Source organism: Monodelphis domestica, chromosome 4 (genome assembly GCF_027887165.1).
Source record: "Monodelphis domestica isolate mMonDom1 chromosome 4, mMonDom1.pri, whole genome shotgun sequence".
In the NCBI taxonomy this organism is placed as follows: Eukaryota; Metazoa; Chordata; class Mammalia; order Didelphimorphia; family Didelphidae; genus Monodelphis; species Monodelphis domestica.
Window position 1 is genome coordinate 414,346,638 of NC_077230.1, and position 16,879 is coordinate 414,363,516.

Here is a 16,879-nt window from a genome sequence, read left to right on the forward strand (position 1 = left end):
AAAAAGAAAATTTTGTCAGAAGAAACGGCATCCAAGAGGCAAAATTAATTTACTTATTCAACCAATTATACTTCAGTCATTCCCCAACCATGTGGGACTTTTCATGCCGCCACGTGGGTTTCTTGGCAGTGAGCCTGGAGTGGTCTGCCATGTCTTTTTCCATCTTATTTTACAGATGAGGAAACTGAGGTCAACTGGCTTAAGTGGCGTGCCCACCGTCACCCGGCTTCGGGAAGTACCTTGGGGCTGGATGTAAACTCGGGTCTTCCTGGCATCAGGCTACCTCTAGTAAGTGTCACTGATTGACTTCAGGCCTCGGGCCCCTCTGCTGCCTATTGCCGTCCCCATTAAAACGGGAGCTCCCCAAGGACGCGAGGACAGGACCTGCCTTGCTTTTCTACGTGGAGCCTCAGCACTTATCTCTGTGCACTGCACACAGTAGGTACTTAATAAAGGCTTCATTCATTCGGTGACTTTGTACAGTTGGCATTTGTTCTCTTGCTGATTCTCCCCAACAGACTGTAAGCTTCTTGGAAGCTTGCAAAGTCGGAAGTTGGAAAAAGGAGTGCTTTGCTGGGTGAATCATGTCTTAGTATATTATAGAAAGTTCGGAACTCGTAAGTCCTTCCAAAAGAGTTTCAGGGATCCCTAAGGAGCCCCCGCCCGCCTCTGGAGACTCGGCGCCCTCGAGCGCCTCAGACTTGGGTAAATATCTTCCCCTCTCAATTCCGTGCAGAAGCAATTTTCAAGTTTTTGTAAGCTGGAGCCAGATCCTCCCCTTCTACCTTTCCTGAGAAGGCGAACAAACAGACTTTACACGTGTAACAGCATCTTTCCGTATTAGTCCTTTTGTGAAAGAGCCTGAACAAAAGTGAAATCTAGTGTCTGAGTCTGCTTTCAGTTACATCCATCAGTTCTTTCTTGGGAGGCAGAGGGCGTTTTCATCACGAGTCCTGGAGGACCGTGTTAGATAACGGTATCGCAGAGAATAGCCAAGTCGTGCAGTCTATGAGATATTGCTGTTCCTGCGCCCGATGCTCTCCTGGTTCTGCTCGCTTCATCCGGCCTCAGTGCGTGGAGGTCTGTTTTTTTCTGCATTCCTTACGGCACAAGAATCTTCCATCACCAACATTGCCCAACGGATGGACAAGCCCTCGGTTTCCAATTCGTGGCCACCACAAAAAGAGCTGCTAGAAATCTTTTTGTACAAACAGGTCCTTTCCCCTTAAGGACACAGACATAGCAGTGGTGCTGCTGGGTCAAAGGGGATGTAGGTACAGTTTTATGGCCCTTTGGGCATAGTTCCAAATCACTCTCCAGAATGATTAGCTCAGTTTACAACTCCACCAACAATGTACTAGTGTCCCATTTTCCCCACATCCCCTGCAGCACGGATCATTTTCCTTTTCTGTCATATTAGACAATCTAACAGGTGTGAGGTAGCATCTCAGAGTTGTTTTGATTCGCATTTCTCTAATCGAGAGCCATGTAGAGCATTTTTTCTCGTGATTATATATAGCCTTGATTTCTTCATCTGAAAACCGCTTGTTCACATCTTTTGACCATTTATCAATTGGGGAATGATTTGTATTGCTATAAATTTGATTCTATTCTCTATAAATTGGAGAAAGAAGTCTCTATCAGAGATACTTGCTGCAAACATTTCTTCCCAACTTCCTCCTTTTTCTCCCATTCCTGGTTGGGCTAGTTTTGTTTGTACAAAAGCTTTTCAGTTTAATATAATCAAAGGGATCTATTTTATATTCTATACGGCTTTCTCTTATTTGGTCATAAATTCTTCCCCTTTCAGGTCTCCATCTTATATGATTCTGACCTTATTTGGATAGGTGGTGTGTCTCACAGGAGGCACCTCCCAAGTTTGTGCTGACTGGACTGGAAGGCTATGTATAGTGGGTAGATGGCAGGACCTGGAGCCAGGAAGACCTGGGTTTGAATTCTGCATTGGTTCCTGACTCGCTTTTTGACCCTGGACAAGTTACTTCGCCTTGGCCTCAGTTTTTTCCTTTGTAAAATGAGGGATTAGACCTTTTCCACGTTAAATCAACAATGCTAAAGCTGAAATAGGGCCCACAATGGCTCCTGTCCCTGTTCTGGTGGGCACAATAAGTCTGCTCTCTTGCCTCCCCGGGACGGCCTTCATCTGAACATCGTCATGATCCTCAGGACAACCCGGCCCACTGCTCCGCTAGCCGAGTCCCTCCTGCTTGGGCTCACAACTCTCCACGGAGCCTTGTTTGGCGTCTTCCTGGGTCTGGCGAGGCACAGGGCAGAGGCAGAAGGGAGCTGATGAACCCCCAGAGAAGGCAGCTTCCACTTAGCCACTTTAGAGAGGCCGCATGAGGCAGGGGAGCTTGCAGAGCTCTCAGAGTCCTGGAAGGAAGCCCAGCGACCCTGCAGAGTGGGCCCAGGCTGCCTCCCTGGGCAAGTAGAGTCTGGCAGGAGGGAGGGAGGTTCTCTCTATTGTGGGGGCCTCTCCCTGGGTTAGAGCTGACAATCAGCAGGAAAGGCACCGAGAACCCGGAGAACTGACTCATGGCCTTCATCAGGGGCTCTGGGGCTCCTCTCTCAACTGGGGGACACACCCTATTCTGCACAAACCCACATTTCCCACAGGGAGATAACGTGAAGCCTATTTACTTCATTTTATGACTGAAGGCCAAAGAAGGGCCTGGGCTGACCAGCTTCCCCGAGTCCCTTTCCTGTAAAGGAAGCTGGCAAGGAAGCCCAAAGGGCAACTTTTCCAAAATGTCCGTCTAATTCCAAGCCGCAGCCCAAGCTAGGGAGCCAGGTGGAGGTCACGGCGAACGGGCTGCCTCTAGGGGCCGGTGCCTCCCCAGGGTTTCTGTGGCCTCCTCCGGCCCCTGCTCACCCAGCCCCCTGGGCCAGCTCCCAGAAGGAAACGCGCCCGCGGCTCTGACTGCGAAAGGAAGGGGGCGCCTGGGCCCTTGCTCCTCATCCCCCTCTATGTGCCTTGGGGGAGCGCACGGGGCCCTCGCCTCTGCCCCTCGATACCCCACTCTCCGGCTGCCGAGACACAGGCTCGGCCACTGCCTTCCCCCTGGTGAAGAAGGGCCAGGACCCCCGAGCTCAAGCAGCGCCTCTGAATGGCCTCCCTTGCCCAGTGTGCGGGAAAGTCGTGTTGAAAGGAAGCCCACGGCCTTCCCACCCCGGAGAAAGGCGACTGCCTTGGGCAGGAGTCTCGATGCCAGGCCCCGCTGGCGTCACCAGATGGCGGGCCGGCGTTGTTCCAGAGCCAGCCGGCTCATTTGAATGAGTCAAGGACGTCTCCGAGGCAGAAGGAGCTCGCTGGCACGGGAAGCACCATGCAGAAGTCGGGTCACCCTCTCCCTTGGTGAAGAGGTGCCGTCTAGGCTCTAGCCTGGGCATGGCCTCCCCTTGGAGAAGGCTGATGCCAGGCTCCTCTGCTCTGCTGCTTTTAGGAAAGGGTTCGGGGTTTGTCCCACGCCAGTGCTTAATGTGGGGCCACACGGGGAGCCCCCAATAAATGCTTGTTGACCTAAGGCCCACTGTGTGCCATACCGCGCCAGGCACTAAGGGAACAAAGAAAAACGCAAAGCTTTCCCCGGCCTCCGAGAGCTCCAAAGGGCAGATGATACGTCTGTAACAAGATCCATACAGAGGATGCTGGAGTCCATGACGGTTGGGGGGACCAGGAGCAGAGGTGAAGAGGGTGAGAGAAGGTAAATTACATCTACACAGAAGGCAACCCCGGGGGCCAGGAGGATCAATGGTATTAGGAAAAGGGGGGAAACAGAGAAGGATGGAGGGAGGGAGGAAGGGAAGAAAAGGAAGAAGGGGAGGGAAGGACAGAAAGGAGGAGGGAGAGAGGAAGAGGGAAGGAAGCTGGGAGCGAGGACAGGGAAGGAGGAGAGAGCTGTCAGCCTTCATGGGATCTCCCAAGAAGGGCACGAGGAGCCATCCCTCTGCTCTGCCCCATGCAATGGGGGAGTGTTTCTGTAATACTTGGGCCTCAGTCAATCAATCAGTTCATTCTAGGCAGCCTCCCTGCTGGCAGGGCTCTGAGCCCAGCGACCAGGACCTTGGGTCAGGCCCTCTGCTTGCTGGGGCCCCAGGCCCCTCCCTGGCAGTGCAGGAGGGCCGTGCCATCTTGCCAAGGTCCCTTTCTCTCTACTTTGTAGGGAGCCCCCAAACCACCCTGCGTTGTGCATTCCCTGGCATGTGAGAGGTCACTTAAGTCATAAACTCAAGGGACTGATTCTAGTCCACTGGGCGTCATGGCCCATTCCAGAGGCAAGTCTAAGCCCTTAGTCAATTGCACGGCTCATGGGGCTCTTACATGCCCCCAGGCACTGGGGGTAGCAAAAACGAAAGGGGTCCTCCGGACCCCCTTACAGGCCTGGCAGGCCTCTGGGTCCCACGTGCTCCCCCGAGGTCCTGCTGCAGAGCCAGGAACACTCCCTGAGCCCTGGAGGGAAGGCTTCCCTCCAATGGCGGCGCATGGTCAGGCCACCTATTACGCCAGACTGTGCCAAGCACCGAAGATCCAAGAGCGGTGGAAGACAGCCCCTGTGCCCAGGGACCTCACAATCTAAGGAGCCATGAAGAGAACAATGTGGTCCTGAACAATGCAGAAGGATGGACGTGGACACCATGGGAATTCAACCAAACCAGGAGCGGGCAAAAACGGCCACGGAAAATCTTTGCCATGTGGGATGCTGCACTGGGACTCCGGACGACGAGGCTCCGTGACTCATGGAGGCATTTTATCCCCAAGAGAAGGAGATGAGCAGAATGAACCGTCTGACCCACCCAGGGCTCCCATCCAGGCACCAGAGGATCCCCTGCCCCAAGCCAAGATCTCCCTCTTACCGACGCCGATGAGTTGAATGAGAGAGATGGTGAAGTTCTCATCCGACTTCTGCACGAGGGTCTTAATGGTTAACCCAATGATGCTCAGGAGAGACACCAGCGTGATGCAGAAATAGACCTTCACTGGACAGGATAATTCTGACCACGGCTTTATCTGGAAAGAGAGATGGCATTTACCAGCACGCAGGGCTGGCAGAGTGGGCAGAAGGCTGGCCCTTGACCGTTGATGAAGGCCTAGCCCTGATCTGCACTGCCTGGGTGACCCTGAAGTCATACCATGTATGCCTCTGTGCCTCAACTTCCCCATCTGTAAAACGAGGTCCTTCCTGGTACTAGAGCGAGGACCTGATCAGTTACCTCAGACACTGACCAATTATATGACTGGGATGCTATGAATCCTGCTGGCCTCCAGGAGCCCATGCTGGGAAGGAAAGGGGGAGATGTGCACATACAGGGGCAAAGATATGTAAATAAATGGGAGACCAAGGGGTGGAAATAGCACTAACAGGAAAGGGTCCGTGTGCCAAGTGGCTCCAGAAGGAAACCTGAGATTCTGGGAAGAGATGGGCCATGTGACAGCCTGAGCAAACTGAGATGGGAGAAGAAAATCACACAGAGGGAACAGGACAAAGACCTATTTGGCTGGACCACCGAGTGCAAGAAGGGATGGAATGGCTAACGAGGCTAGAAGAGCCAGAGAGATGTGGGTGTGAAGCATGAGACCAGAGCAGCCTTCTGGAGTTTACTGAGGACAGCAATCTGCTCAGAAATCCCCCCAAGACAGAGGGTCTTCCTTCACCTGGAGGTCTGTGAACTTATTTTCATAAATGTTTTCATGGGGCAGCGAGGTGGCTCGGTGTATTGAGAGTCAGATCTGGGTTCAAGAGGTCCAGGATTCAAATCAGGCCAGAGACATTTCCTAGGTGTGTGACCCTGGGCCAATCACTTAACCCCATGGTTAAGGCCTAACTGCATTCTGTCCCTGGGGGCTGAGGGGGGAGGGAGAGAGAGGGAGACAGAGACAAGCAATACAGACAAATAATTTCATTTCAATCTAATTGGTTTCCTAGATTTTATTTTAGGTTTTAGGAACTTAACATTAATTCTCAGAAGGGGTTCCCAGGTTCACCGTACACTTCCAGAGGAATCCAGGACAGAAAAAAGACTACAATTCTAAGTTACAACAAAATATTCTTCCCAAAAATAAAGGCAGATCTAAATAACTAGGGGAGTATTAGTTGCTAGTGGGTAGGCTGAAACAATAAAAATGATTCTACCTAAAAATAATTTACTTATTTGGTGCCATGTCAATCACATGACCAAAAATGACTTTCTAGAACTAGAAAAAATAATAATTATCTGAAGAAACAGATCAAGACCCTCGAGGGAAATGATGGAAGGAGGCAGGTCTTGTAGGCCTGGACCCCAAACTGTACTACAGCTCAGTAATCCTTAAAACAATGCGGTCCTGGGTAAGACAGAGGTCAAACAGTAGAGAACATTTGGCCCACAAAAGAGAAACGAACAAGCCCAAGAAACCCAATGTTGATCAACCCAAAGATCCCAGCCACTGGGGCAACTCCTTATTTGACTGAAATTGTGGGGACAAGTGGGAGGCAGTCTGGCAGAAAGTGAGTATAGACCAACCTCAGACCATCTATTGTGATCAGTGGGGACATGATAGACACAAGGGGCGAAGCCACAAACCAAGAGAGGAACAAGGAAGAAATGGCCCATCAGATCTATGAAAGGGGAAAGTTCCTGACCAAACAAGGGACACAGGAAATCGAGACGGTAAAACGGTCAATTCTTTTTTTTATTGTCATCATTGTTTATTTACAAAAAGAAAAGATAGCAGAACAAACAAAAAAAAAAAACTAAGGTACAGCACCCCAACAGATTTCTCTTGCTTTGGGGGGGTGCATGCAGCCCTCTGGTCTTCATATCCCCTTCCCAAGGGGTTCCAGACTCCAGATTCACAATGGCTCCATTTCCAGAACACAGAGCCAAGGTTCCAGACCCCCCCTCTTTCTTCTCTATTGGGCCCAGCCTATGTCCTTGAGTTCAGGGGATATATGTGAGGGGGACCTGACAGTGGGGATGCAGACTGTGGCAGTTCTCTCAGAAAGCCATGAGGAGGGGGGCCAGGCAAGACAAGTGGGGATCCTCAAAGCAGTCCAGGGTGGGAGGTGGGTAAATACTGGCTTCTGTAGGGAGGCAAGAGGAGAGGGTATCTGTCCTCACCTCAGCCTTTCCAGTGTACACTGACTCTTTCCCAGTGTAGCAGGGAGAGCTGGAGGAGAGGGCCCCCAGGGCCGGCTCAGTATGTGGGGACCCAGGGCTGTCTGACGCAGCAGGCCTGGCAGCGGCCCTCATATACGAGGACATCACAGTCTGGAGAACGCGGGCTCCGATTACAGCTAACAGACCAGCCGGGGCACAGGCGGTAGGCCTCCAGGTTGCAGATGAGATCCACCACCTCATCCACGGAGGTGAGGCGCGATGGGTGAGCTGAATAGAGTCGGTGGGTGGCCGGCACAGGGATGTCCTGTACCACCACATGGAAGAAGAGGCCTGGCTGGATGTAGATGACCGCAGCAGACACAGTAGACAAAGGGGATGGCTGGAAGATACGTAAGTCTGGCCCCCTTGGCGGCAGGACTTCCCAGCGGGCAGGGAGGGGCAGCGCCTTCAGTTCTGCTAGAAACTCCTGGAGGACACTGTCTAGACCTCCCCTGGGCCCTGCTGCTATTGGGGTGGCTCTGCTCTGGCTATGCTTGTCCAGGACCGCTGGAGCGGAGGCCTTTGCTGCTCTCTCCTCCTCCCCTCTAACAGGGTTTTCCTCTTGTTTCAGAGAATGCTGGGGCCAGACCCTCTTAGCTCCCTCTCCAGAGAAGCTGGGAAGGAAGGCTGCAGGGGGTGGGGAGGCAGCCCCAGGAGCCTGGGCCCCATTATTCTCCCCCTCCAGCTTCTCAGGGAGGGACGAGATGAACACACCAAGGCCCGGATGCTTGTACTCCCTGGCAGCACCTGAGGAGCTGACGGCTTGAGCTAGGGGCTGGGGCGGCAGGGCCTGGCCTTGGGGACTCTTGCCTGGGGGCTTGGCAGCAGCAGCTGCCCCTCTCGGTGTCCTCCTTCTCTGCTTCTTGAGGCACCACCGCTGAAGGCATGTCCACTGCCTTTGGAAGCCCGGCTTCCCTTTGAGCTCACAAAACCAGCAGGCCCCACAGTCTTCCTTGGTCTGACAGTTAGAACAAACCCCACAGGCCGAGCTCTCATCGATGCTCCTGAGGCAGAGGCGCTGGGTGCACCGGTTCGGCGGGGGCCAGGAAGTGTTGGGCTGAGACATCCGCCCAACGCAGGCCAAGCAGACACCACAGTCCTCAGTCACCTGGCAGGCCTTGCAGTCACCGCAGCCCCCTGGCTCCGACGCTCTCTGTTCCCGGCCTAGAGCATTTTTCTGGGCCCGGCAGCTCTTGCACAGAGAGTGGAGCCGCTGACTCCTGGCACCAGCCCCTGAGATACGGGCTCCACAGTTTTCACACCATTTGGTCAGAGGGTCCGGGGGGGCATGTGGTGACTTGGAGGCCTTGGCAGCAGCAGGGGCAGGCAAGGGTTCCTCAGGAGGTTTCTCTTTGAGGGAGGCCTTCTCTAGCCAGGCTCCTCGCCTCTTCTTTTGAGAAGATGCCCTAGTAGGGAAATACTGCAGAACCCCCTGTTTGAAATCAAAACAGCTGAGGTCACAGTCAGGGCCCAAGAAGCGGGTCAGTTCAACCTTACTTCGGATCAGGTCTCCAGTGGGGCTCTGATAATAAGTGTCCGAACGGCCGCAGGTAGCCCCCGACTTCCGGAAGGTTTCACGGCGCTTCCAACCAGGGCCCAACACAGGGCAATCCAGCCACGTGTCAGCCATGGAGGACCGAGGTGACCTCCTGGAGCCTGGCTCAGCGGCCATCTGGGGCGGCCATGGCAATCAGGGCTTTGAGGATCCTTCGTGGGGAGACGCCTCAGGAGTCCAGCTCACTCCCGTGCTCCTCGCTGCTTCCTGAAGGCCTGCCTGAAAATGGACAATTCTGATGACACAAAATAAACTTTTTGCACAAACAAACGAAATGAAGCTAAAATTAGAAGGGAAGCAGGTAATGGGGCAAATCTTTGCTTATCAGATACTTTCTCTTTTCTAAACACACAGGGAACTGACTCAGCTTTTTAAGAGGAGCCATCATCCAACTGATCAATGGTTCAGGGAGAGGAATGGGCAGTTTTCTGAGGAATCACATGGAAAAATGCTCTGAATCACTCCTAATTAGAGAAACGTCCATTTCCCCAACCCACCTCCTTGGACTTCCCGCTCTCCATAAACTCATCCTTCCTCACATCAGATCTCTGCTGAGTCTAATCCTTCCTCTGCATTTCCTGGCCCACAGCAGTCGGTCCGGCAGTTATTAATTCCCTACCCAGTGGCTTTCCTGGACTCCTCTGAACCCCCTGAGGTGTAAGGATTAAAAATAAGGGTTCTGACAAAAATGAGAGTAGTTTTAATAATTTAAATTTTAATGAGAATATGGTAGAGTTAATTAACCCTTTAAGTCAGAGAAAAGAAAACTTCTAGCAACTTTAACAATTAACAGTTTAATTAAAATAGATAGTAAAATGAATATAGTAAAGGAGGGAAATATAGGAAAGAGGGAGAGAAAGAAATTCCCTGATGTCTATACTAATCCTGTAACTGCCTAGAATTACTATCTAAAACTGTCTATGACCTCCACTAATAACAACCACCCACAAAGTTCCAACCCAATCCAGGCTAATCAAAACCAACCTATTCAGTGTTTAATCCAACCCCAATTAGGTCCGTCAATGAAGACCAGCCACCTTCCAAAAAGTTCAAGGAAGGGAAAAAAACCTGACAACCCAAACCGAAAGGCCAAAAGCTCTCTAAAGGCTAAAGCCAAAAGCCTTCTCAGTAAGCTCAAGCCCACCTTTATATTTCAGCAGTTAAATGTCAACCACCAACTAATCACCAGCCCACACCGCCAGCAACCAACCCCCAATGATCAACTCACACCCAGCAGCCAAGGTCTCCGCAACTGCCAGCCCTAACTGTCAGCAACTGACAGGCTGAACAACCGACACTGGGCCTTTTTTATCACCTCCTCCTACCTCACTTCCTGTCTCTCTGGTTCCTCCTTCCTGTCTCCATGGTTTCTACTTCCTGTCACTGTGGGTTGGTTAATCCCTACACATCTCTATGGTAAGAGGGCCCCAGATCCCCTGTTAAATTAAAAATGGAATAAAGAATTCCTTTTTACAGAGGGAAGGGCTGTCCATGCCTTCTTTGTGTGCCCCATATGAAGCACAGTCCCTGGCATATGGTGGGCCTTAAGAAATGTTTATTAAAATGCCTCTGAGGTCCACCCTCCCACCCACCAAAATGGCTGAAATGACTGAAAAGGAGAACAAATGGTGGAGGGGCTGCAAGGAAAGGAGGCACACTCACGTGTGGTTGATGGCGCCAAATAGGTCCAACCATTCTGGAGATTTGGAACTACACCCCCAAAGCTAGTAAACTGTGCAAACCATCTGCTATTGCTACTAGGCCCCAAAGAGAATAGAGAGAACTAAGATGTACAAAAATATTTACAGTGGCAATTTGGGGGTAGCAAAGTTTCAGAAACTCAGGGGATGCCCACTATTTAGGGAATGGCTGAACAAGCTGAGAAAAGGGATGGGATAGGATATCTCGGTTCCAGAAGAATCCAGGAAGACTTGGCTGAACCGCTGCAGGGGGAGGGAAGCTGAACCAGGAGAGCAGTCCACACTGCAGGGACAGAACTGATCCCCATGAGGCCGCAGGAATACACGTCTCCCCCTCCTGACAGGGGATGGCTCAAGGCTACTCACTGAGCCATACATTTCTTTGGATGGGATTGCATGGGAATGTGTTTTGCTTGACTCTTCGTGTTTATTAGAAGGTTTCTTTTTCTTTTTCAGCTAGGGAAAGGGGAGGCTGAAGAAAGTGAAGGCGGATTTCAGCGAGTTTAAGGTAAAACAAATAACTGGCACTGAAGGAGGAAGTTTCCATCCTGGGAGGTTTAGACCCAGCAAGAGCAGAATCTGATCTGAGTGCTGGAGGGAGGCCTTGCAGAAGCAGAAGATGCAGACGCCCCCAATGGGCCAGCGTTATTCATTCAATGCACTCCAACAAGCATTTCCTTAATAACTGTCTAGTACATTCAAGGCAAGAGCTAACAGGAAATCATGTAGGAGGCCCACATTCAAGTCCTGCCTCCAACTCCTCCAGGCTATGGGACTCAGGCCACGGCACCCAACCCTAGAGAGTCCCGAGCAGAACAGGGATGACGTCACAGGCCTGGGGCATACAGCGAAAGAGAGCTGGGGAGGGGAGTTAGGGCTCCAAGGGTCACCAAGGAGCCACTGAGGGGCCTGGGCATGGCTGATGGGAAGAAGAGAATGAAGGCTGGAGGAAGTAAAATGGAGAATGAGGAGTGTGCCGAGGCTCCATGTCCTGACTGCTGAAACCATCCCAGGGTGGATGGAGGCCTCCTCCAGCTCTTAGCCTAGGGTTCAGGGGGGTCTCAGGGCACTGGCTTTCCCCCCAAAGACCACACAGGGAGCCAGCCATGTCCACGTCTGTTTCGGACGCCCTGTGACCTCCTGAGCCTCTAGGCTGGCAGAGGTCCAGGCCAGGGGTGCAGAGCTGAGGGCACGCCTGGTGCCCAATCAAGCTGGACTCCATCAACTGGGGCTGGGGTGCCCTCTGGCGGCAGCAGGGAGTCTGGCAGCCTGTCAGGGCCAGAGCCAAGGGGTTGTCCCCTCCAAGTCCCCAGGACAAAGGTTTCTCCAGCAGGGAGAGGATCTGAGCTCTGAGAAGCACCTGGGTGCGGGGAAAGCCAACATGGCCCCACTCACACAAGGGCCTGCAGGTATCAGGCCAGAAATAAGAGGGTCACACAAGGCTCCAACTTCCTAGTAAAGGAGACCCAGGTAGCGGCCCCTGGAGCTCCGAGGGGGGTGGGAGGAGGGGGGTGGGAGGTGCGGGGAGGGGGCTTGAAAGAGGCCATTCCCCAGGCAAGCCTCCAGGGCAGCTTCTGACCCCTTGGGCACAAACCTGGGGAGCTTTTGCCTCAAAAATCACCTGCTTTGCTGCCCCATGAATCATTGTGAGAGGCGTCTGAGGCCAGAGGCCGGGGCCCATCGTGCTGCCCCCACGCCAGCCCCCAGCTGCCAGCTTTGAAAGGCTTGGGGAGGATGGCTGGAGCCTCTGCACCAGTGCTAGCTCTCTGTGCCTTCTCCTCTCCCAGGTTCTGGGGCAGCTTCCCACAGGGGCTCCTCGGCTCCACCCGGCCCAACACAGCGGCCCTCAGTGAGCTCGGCTCGTGACACCCCCGAGGCTGACCCAGAAGGTCTCAAGCACTCAAGCCCTTTGGGGGTGCCCTGCTTCCAGCTGGGCTCCTCGTGATGTCCCTCTGGCTGGTCCCCAGACTCCACATGCTCTGCCCTCGGGACACTCGGGCCAAAAGGCACAATGTGACTGGGATGGAATATGGCTGCACCCCAAGAGTCAAGGGTGGCTTTGATTTTAAAAAATGTGGGAAGGGGCAGCCGGGTGCTTGGGGGAGGGAAAGCCAGGCCTGCTCACGGGAGGTCCTGGGCTTGAATCTTCCTGTAGATACTCACTGTGTGACCCTGGGCAAGTCACTGAATCCCACTGGCTAGTGGCAGCCACCCTTCTGCCTCGCACCCAGCACAGTCCATGACAGAAAGTCAAACATGGGAAGAGCTGCTGGACAATGTGGAGAGAGGCCCGAGTGGCCCAAGGGAGGGGCTGCCTGCTGGGGGGTTGAGGGGGGGCCTTAACATGAGTCCCTGGCCATGTCCTCCCACGTCTGGGTCACCCAGCCCTGCCTCTCTGGAGATGCCTCATCTCCCATGGCACACTGTTATGTCCTGGGGCAAGGCCCATTACTGGCCCATAAAGCCCAAGGACTCGAACTCAGGCCCAAGTGAAAATAGACAAGCAAAGGCCAGGAATGCTGAGGAGGAACAGGCCAACCAGGCAGGGGGAGGGAGACGTGGGGGACTTGTCCAGGGTCACACGGGTAGGAAGTGCCCACCTAGCACCCCTCCCCATCTTCCAGCCCTATGTGCTGGGTGAGGGAGGGAGGTTCCTGGGCCCAGGCAGGAGGACCAGAGTTCGAATCTAATCGCAGACACTTCCTGGCTGTGTGACCCTGGGCCCATCCCTTTGCCCTGCTGGCCTCAGGGGTCACAAGAGTCTGGGCAGGGGCTCCAGTACTTACAGGCCCACAGGGGGTGGGGATCAGGTCCTGGTGTCTTGGGGTTAAGTTGGGCAGGGGGGCATCTCCAGTCTCCCCGACGCCAGGAAAGATGAATTCTCTGAAAGATAAATGTCCCAGTAAGGCCTGGCCTGCCCAGGCCTCCCCCAGAGGCCCACAACCCATCACCACAGAAGCAGCAAACAGGCTGGGAGTGAGGCCTGGGGCCGAATTCCGGCTTCCCCACTTTCTGGCAGGGCGACATCCCTGTGCCTCCGGCTACCAGTGAAGGGGAGATGCCAGACTCCCCCCCTCCCCATCCTCACAAACTCCACCACCAGGACCTGTGTGTGGCCTCCTTCTGGGGCTGCCCTGCCTCCATATATGCCACCGCCCACAGGGAAGAAGCCTGGAGCTGGGGAGGCGGGCACAGAGGAAAGCTGTGCATGCTCCAAGGCTCCGCCCTACCCCCCCCCCCAGTCATGGGGCTCTGTGTGGCCAATGGGGCCCAGGGGAGCTGGCTGGAAAAGGCAGGGTGCCTGCCCTCCAGGAGCTTACATTCCATTGGGAGAACACACTAGGAGGGAGCTGAGTGTCTGCCCATGGAGAGCCAGGCAGTCCTGGGTTCCAAATGTGACCTGGGGCACTTCCTGGCTGGTTAACCCTGGGCGAGTCACTTCACCCCCACTGCCTAGTCCTTGGCCTTCTGCCTTGGAAACATGCCCGGTATTAATTCTAAGAAGGTAGAGGCTTAAAAAACAAATAAAAGGGAGCTAAACATTTTTTTAAGCCTCATGGTGAGCTAGGTGGCCCAGTGGATTGAAAGTCAGGCCTGGAGACAGGAGGTCCTGGGTCCAAATCTGCCTCAGACAGAACATTCTAGCTGTGTGACCCTGGGCAAGTCACTGAACCCCCATTGCCTAGCCCTTACTACTCTTTGATTCCAAGTATCCATTCTAAGAAGGAGGGTAAAGGGTTAAAAAAGGAATTAGACAGTGGGGGAGGGGTGGTTCTCCATGTAGGCCCTTCCCCCCTCCCTCTCTAAGCTTCTGCAAAGCTTAGAAACATTCCTGAAAGAAACAAGCATTTTAATATTAAGCGCCTACTGTATGCCGGGCACTGAACTAAGCAGGGAGGTGGGTGATTTTGTTGTATCACCGATGCAAGCTGGGGTTAACTGACTTGGCCAGAATCACACTGCTAGAATGTGTCACCGGCAGCTGGATCTGAATTCAGGGCTTCCAGACTAGGGGTGGGGCAGCACTCTGTACCAGTTGGCCTAATGCGCGGCCTCTCCTCTCCCCACGGCCTAAAACAAAGGGACGTGCCGGCCCACCCCAGCCCCACCAGAGGATTTTCGAGATGCTGGTCTAAAGGATACACAGGCAGAGGATAGGGCGGGGAAGTTCTTTCAGAGCTCTCCCGCGGTAACGTCCTCTCTCCACAGCTCCCCCTCCAGGGTAAGAATAGGATCGTCCGGAAGCCACCAATAGGCGGCGCGGCAGAGGACCGAACGAAGTTTCTCTCCACGCTCATGGAGTGAGAAGTAGTAACTAACTTCCTCAAACGGTCAGGATGGGACCACCCGAAAGCCAGCAATAAGAGAGGCTGTGGAAAACGCTTCTCTCCCCACGGTAGAAAGAACGGTGGTGACGTCGCGTCTCCAGCGCTCCCCTCCAAGGTCAGTATGGGACCGTCCGGAAGCCACCAATAGGCGGCGAGGCCGATCAGAGCCGCGGTTGCCTAGTAGCACCGCAGCCGCCCCCGCCCCCAAGCACCGACCAACAGACCGAGGAATGGACCCACTGACTGACTAACCAACCGACCTGCTCCCCTCGGACTCCATGCTGACAGCCGCAGCCAGACAGCTGCTCCACGTCTTCCTCCTACCTCTCGGTCTCCTCCTGTCCTGCGATAAAGGCGGGCGGAGACGCCTGAGGTTTTGCGGCTACATCGTGGAGGCGCGGTCGGGGGAAAAAGGGGGGGGGGGCAGAGAAGAGAGCGAGGATGCCGGTCTGTACCGCCTCGGACTTCCTGTACGTCACTTCCGGGCCCTCCTTTCTTCCATCCCTTTTCCTTCCTCGCCCCTTTCCCCGCCCTTCCCCAAACTCGGTCCTCTTCCGCTGAGGTTAACGGGAAATATTTCAGCCCTCTCTTCCCCTTTCCGTCGTCTCCCTGGAGCCTTGCCCAAAGACTTAATTGGGCCAGCTTTGCCTTGGGGCAAGTCTTTTCCGGAGGGGCCTCGTGCTTCCTCCGGAGCAGCCCTCGGCGGCTTCCTCTTTCCGCTCCTCCCTCATCCCCTGGGCTGAGGCCGAGTGGTGACCTCCGACCTTTGTGTGGGCGCTGGGGAGCAGAAGTGTGTCAGAGGGAAACTAGCTTTCGTGACCCTTTCTACCCCGACAGACCATGGGAACACTATTTCGTTTCCTCTTGTTTAAAACCCCTTCCCTTCCCTGGCGGGCGCCAAAGGAACACTTCCTGTCAATCTGTACCTCTATATATTCTGTATGTTACCACTGTCCATCCAACTCTCCCTTAGGTTTCTCAAATTAAAATCTAGGTGTCTGGGACTGAGGAGGGGTGCTTCATAAAACGAGTCCAGACACCTAGAAGTTCAATTATTGGAACCAATATTTATTTATTAATAAATGAAGCTACTGGCCAGGGCAATCTTTCCTAGTAAAAGACTCCCCGAACTGAAGTTACAGACAATGTTTATAGGATTACATACATGTAAGATGTAAAGTAAGCTTATTTGTTGAAAATTATATATAGCCTTAGGGACCAGGGCAGAATGACCAGAGCAAGCAAGCCTTATGCTATAGAAGCCAGATGTGCCATCAGCATGGGTGTACAGGACCTTCCATTAGATATCTTATCCTATACTGGATTTATCTCTTCCTTTTTAGGAAGGGGCCGTCCTCTGGGATATGTTGACCATATGTTGCTTTGGATTCTGGTCTCTGAGCAGACCTACTTTCCCCTGAGAAAGCACATTCCTGATGTTTGCTTTCTATAAGGAAAAACAGGTTTTCTGAACCAGTGGATCAGGGACTTAGCTCTGTTTCACTTCAGGACATTACATTGTACTATAAACTAGCTCTGGATCCTTACCAGAAATATACAGCCAAAGTCCCCATGTTCAACTGCCGCCTAGCCCACACCGGCAGAGGCCTTAACAGTTAAAACAAGGGGGTTATAGGAATCAACAGTACCCCCAGCCTCCCCAATCCTGAAAAGCTGAACATCAGGATCCTCCTGGCACCACAGAGCTATGGTTTCACACCCCTATGCCACACAATGAAATTCCCCTGGGTTGCTACAGTGGGACAGCCCATCAGAAGGATAAACATAGAAGGGAACCTCAGACAACAAAAGCTCTCCTGTCATGGTTCCACACCAGAAAGCTTGTGAGTGGTGTTGCCACTTCTCTCCCAAGGGTCCACATCAATATGGATATCAAAATATCAAAATGAATTTTTAGGGCCTGATAGGCCAGTATTGAGTTGACACTGGCCAGTTCCTTCCCATCCCTCATTCTTCTAATCACCCAGCGGTGACTTAGCTGGAAAGCCCAACCCTCCCATATCCCCAGAACTATGAGCACCAACATAACCCCAACCCATTGTCCCCTCCCCATATTTTTCTCTATGGATGGATCTTAATCTTAAAGGGTTCCTGGGTTCTGGTGACCTTTCACTGCTCTG

General features: G+C 53.3%; 1 protein-coding gene across 8 annotated transcripts in view; it reads right to left on the minus strand.

The window, feature by feature from the left end:
• The window catches only part of LOC103097840 (methyl-CpG-binding domain protein 1-like), a 31,969-nt gene extending 16,322 nt beyond the window's left edge, over window positions 1-15,647 (minus strand). The window contains exons 1-3 of one of the 8 annotated variants that reach the window (XM_056796012.1): window positions 14,999-15,620; window positions 13,197-13,293; window positions 4,873-5,026 (exon numbers count right to left, since the gene is read on the minus strand). In XM_056796012.1, the coding sequence (XP_056651990.1) occupies window positions 4,873-5,026; window positions 13,197-13,293; window positions 14,999-15,018 (271 nt within the window). In that variant the 5' untranslated portion in view covers window positions 15,019-15,620. The other 7 variants (XM_056796011.1, XM_056796013.1, XM_056796006.1 and 4 more) reach the window with 7 other exon arrangements.
• Between the last annotated feature and the right edge of the window lie 1,232 nt (window positions 15,648-16,879).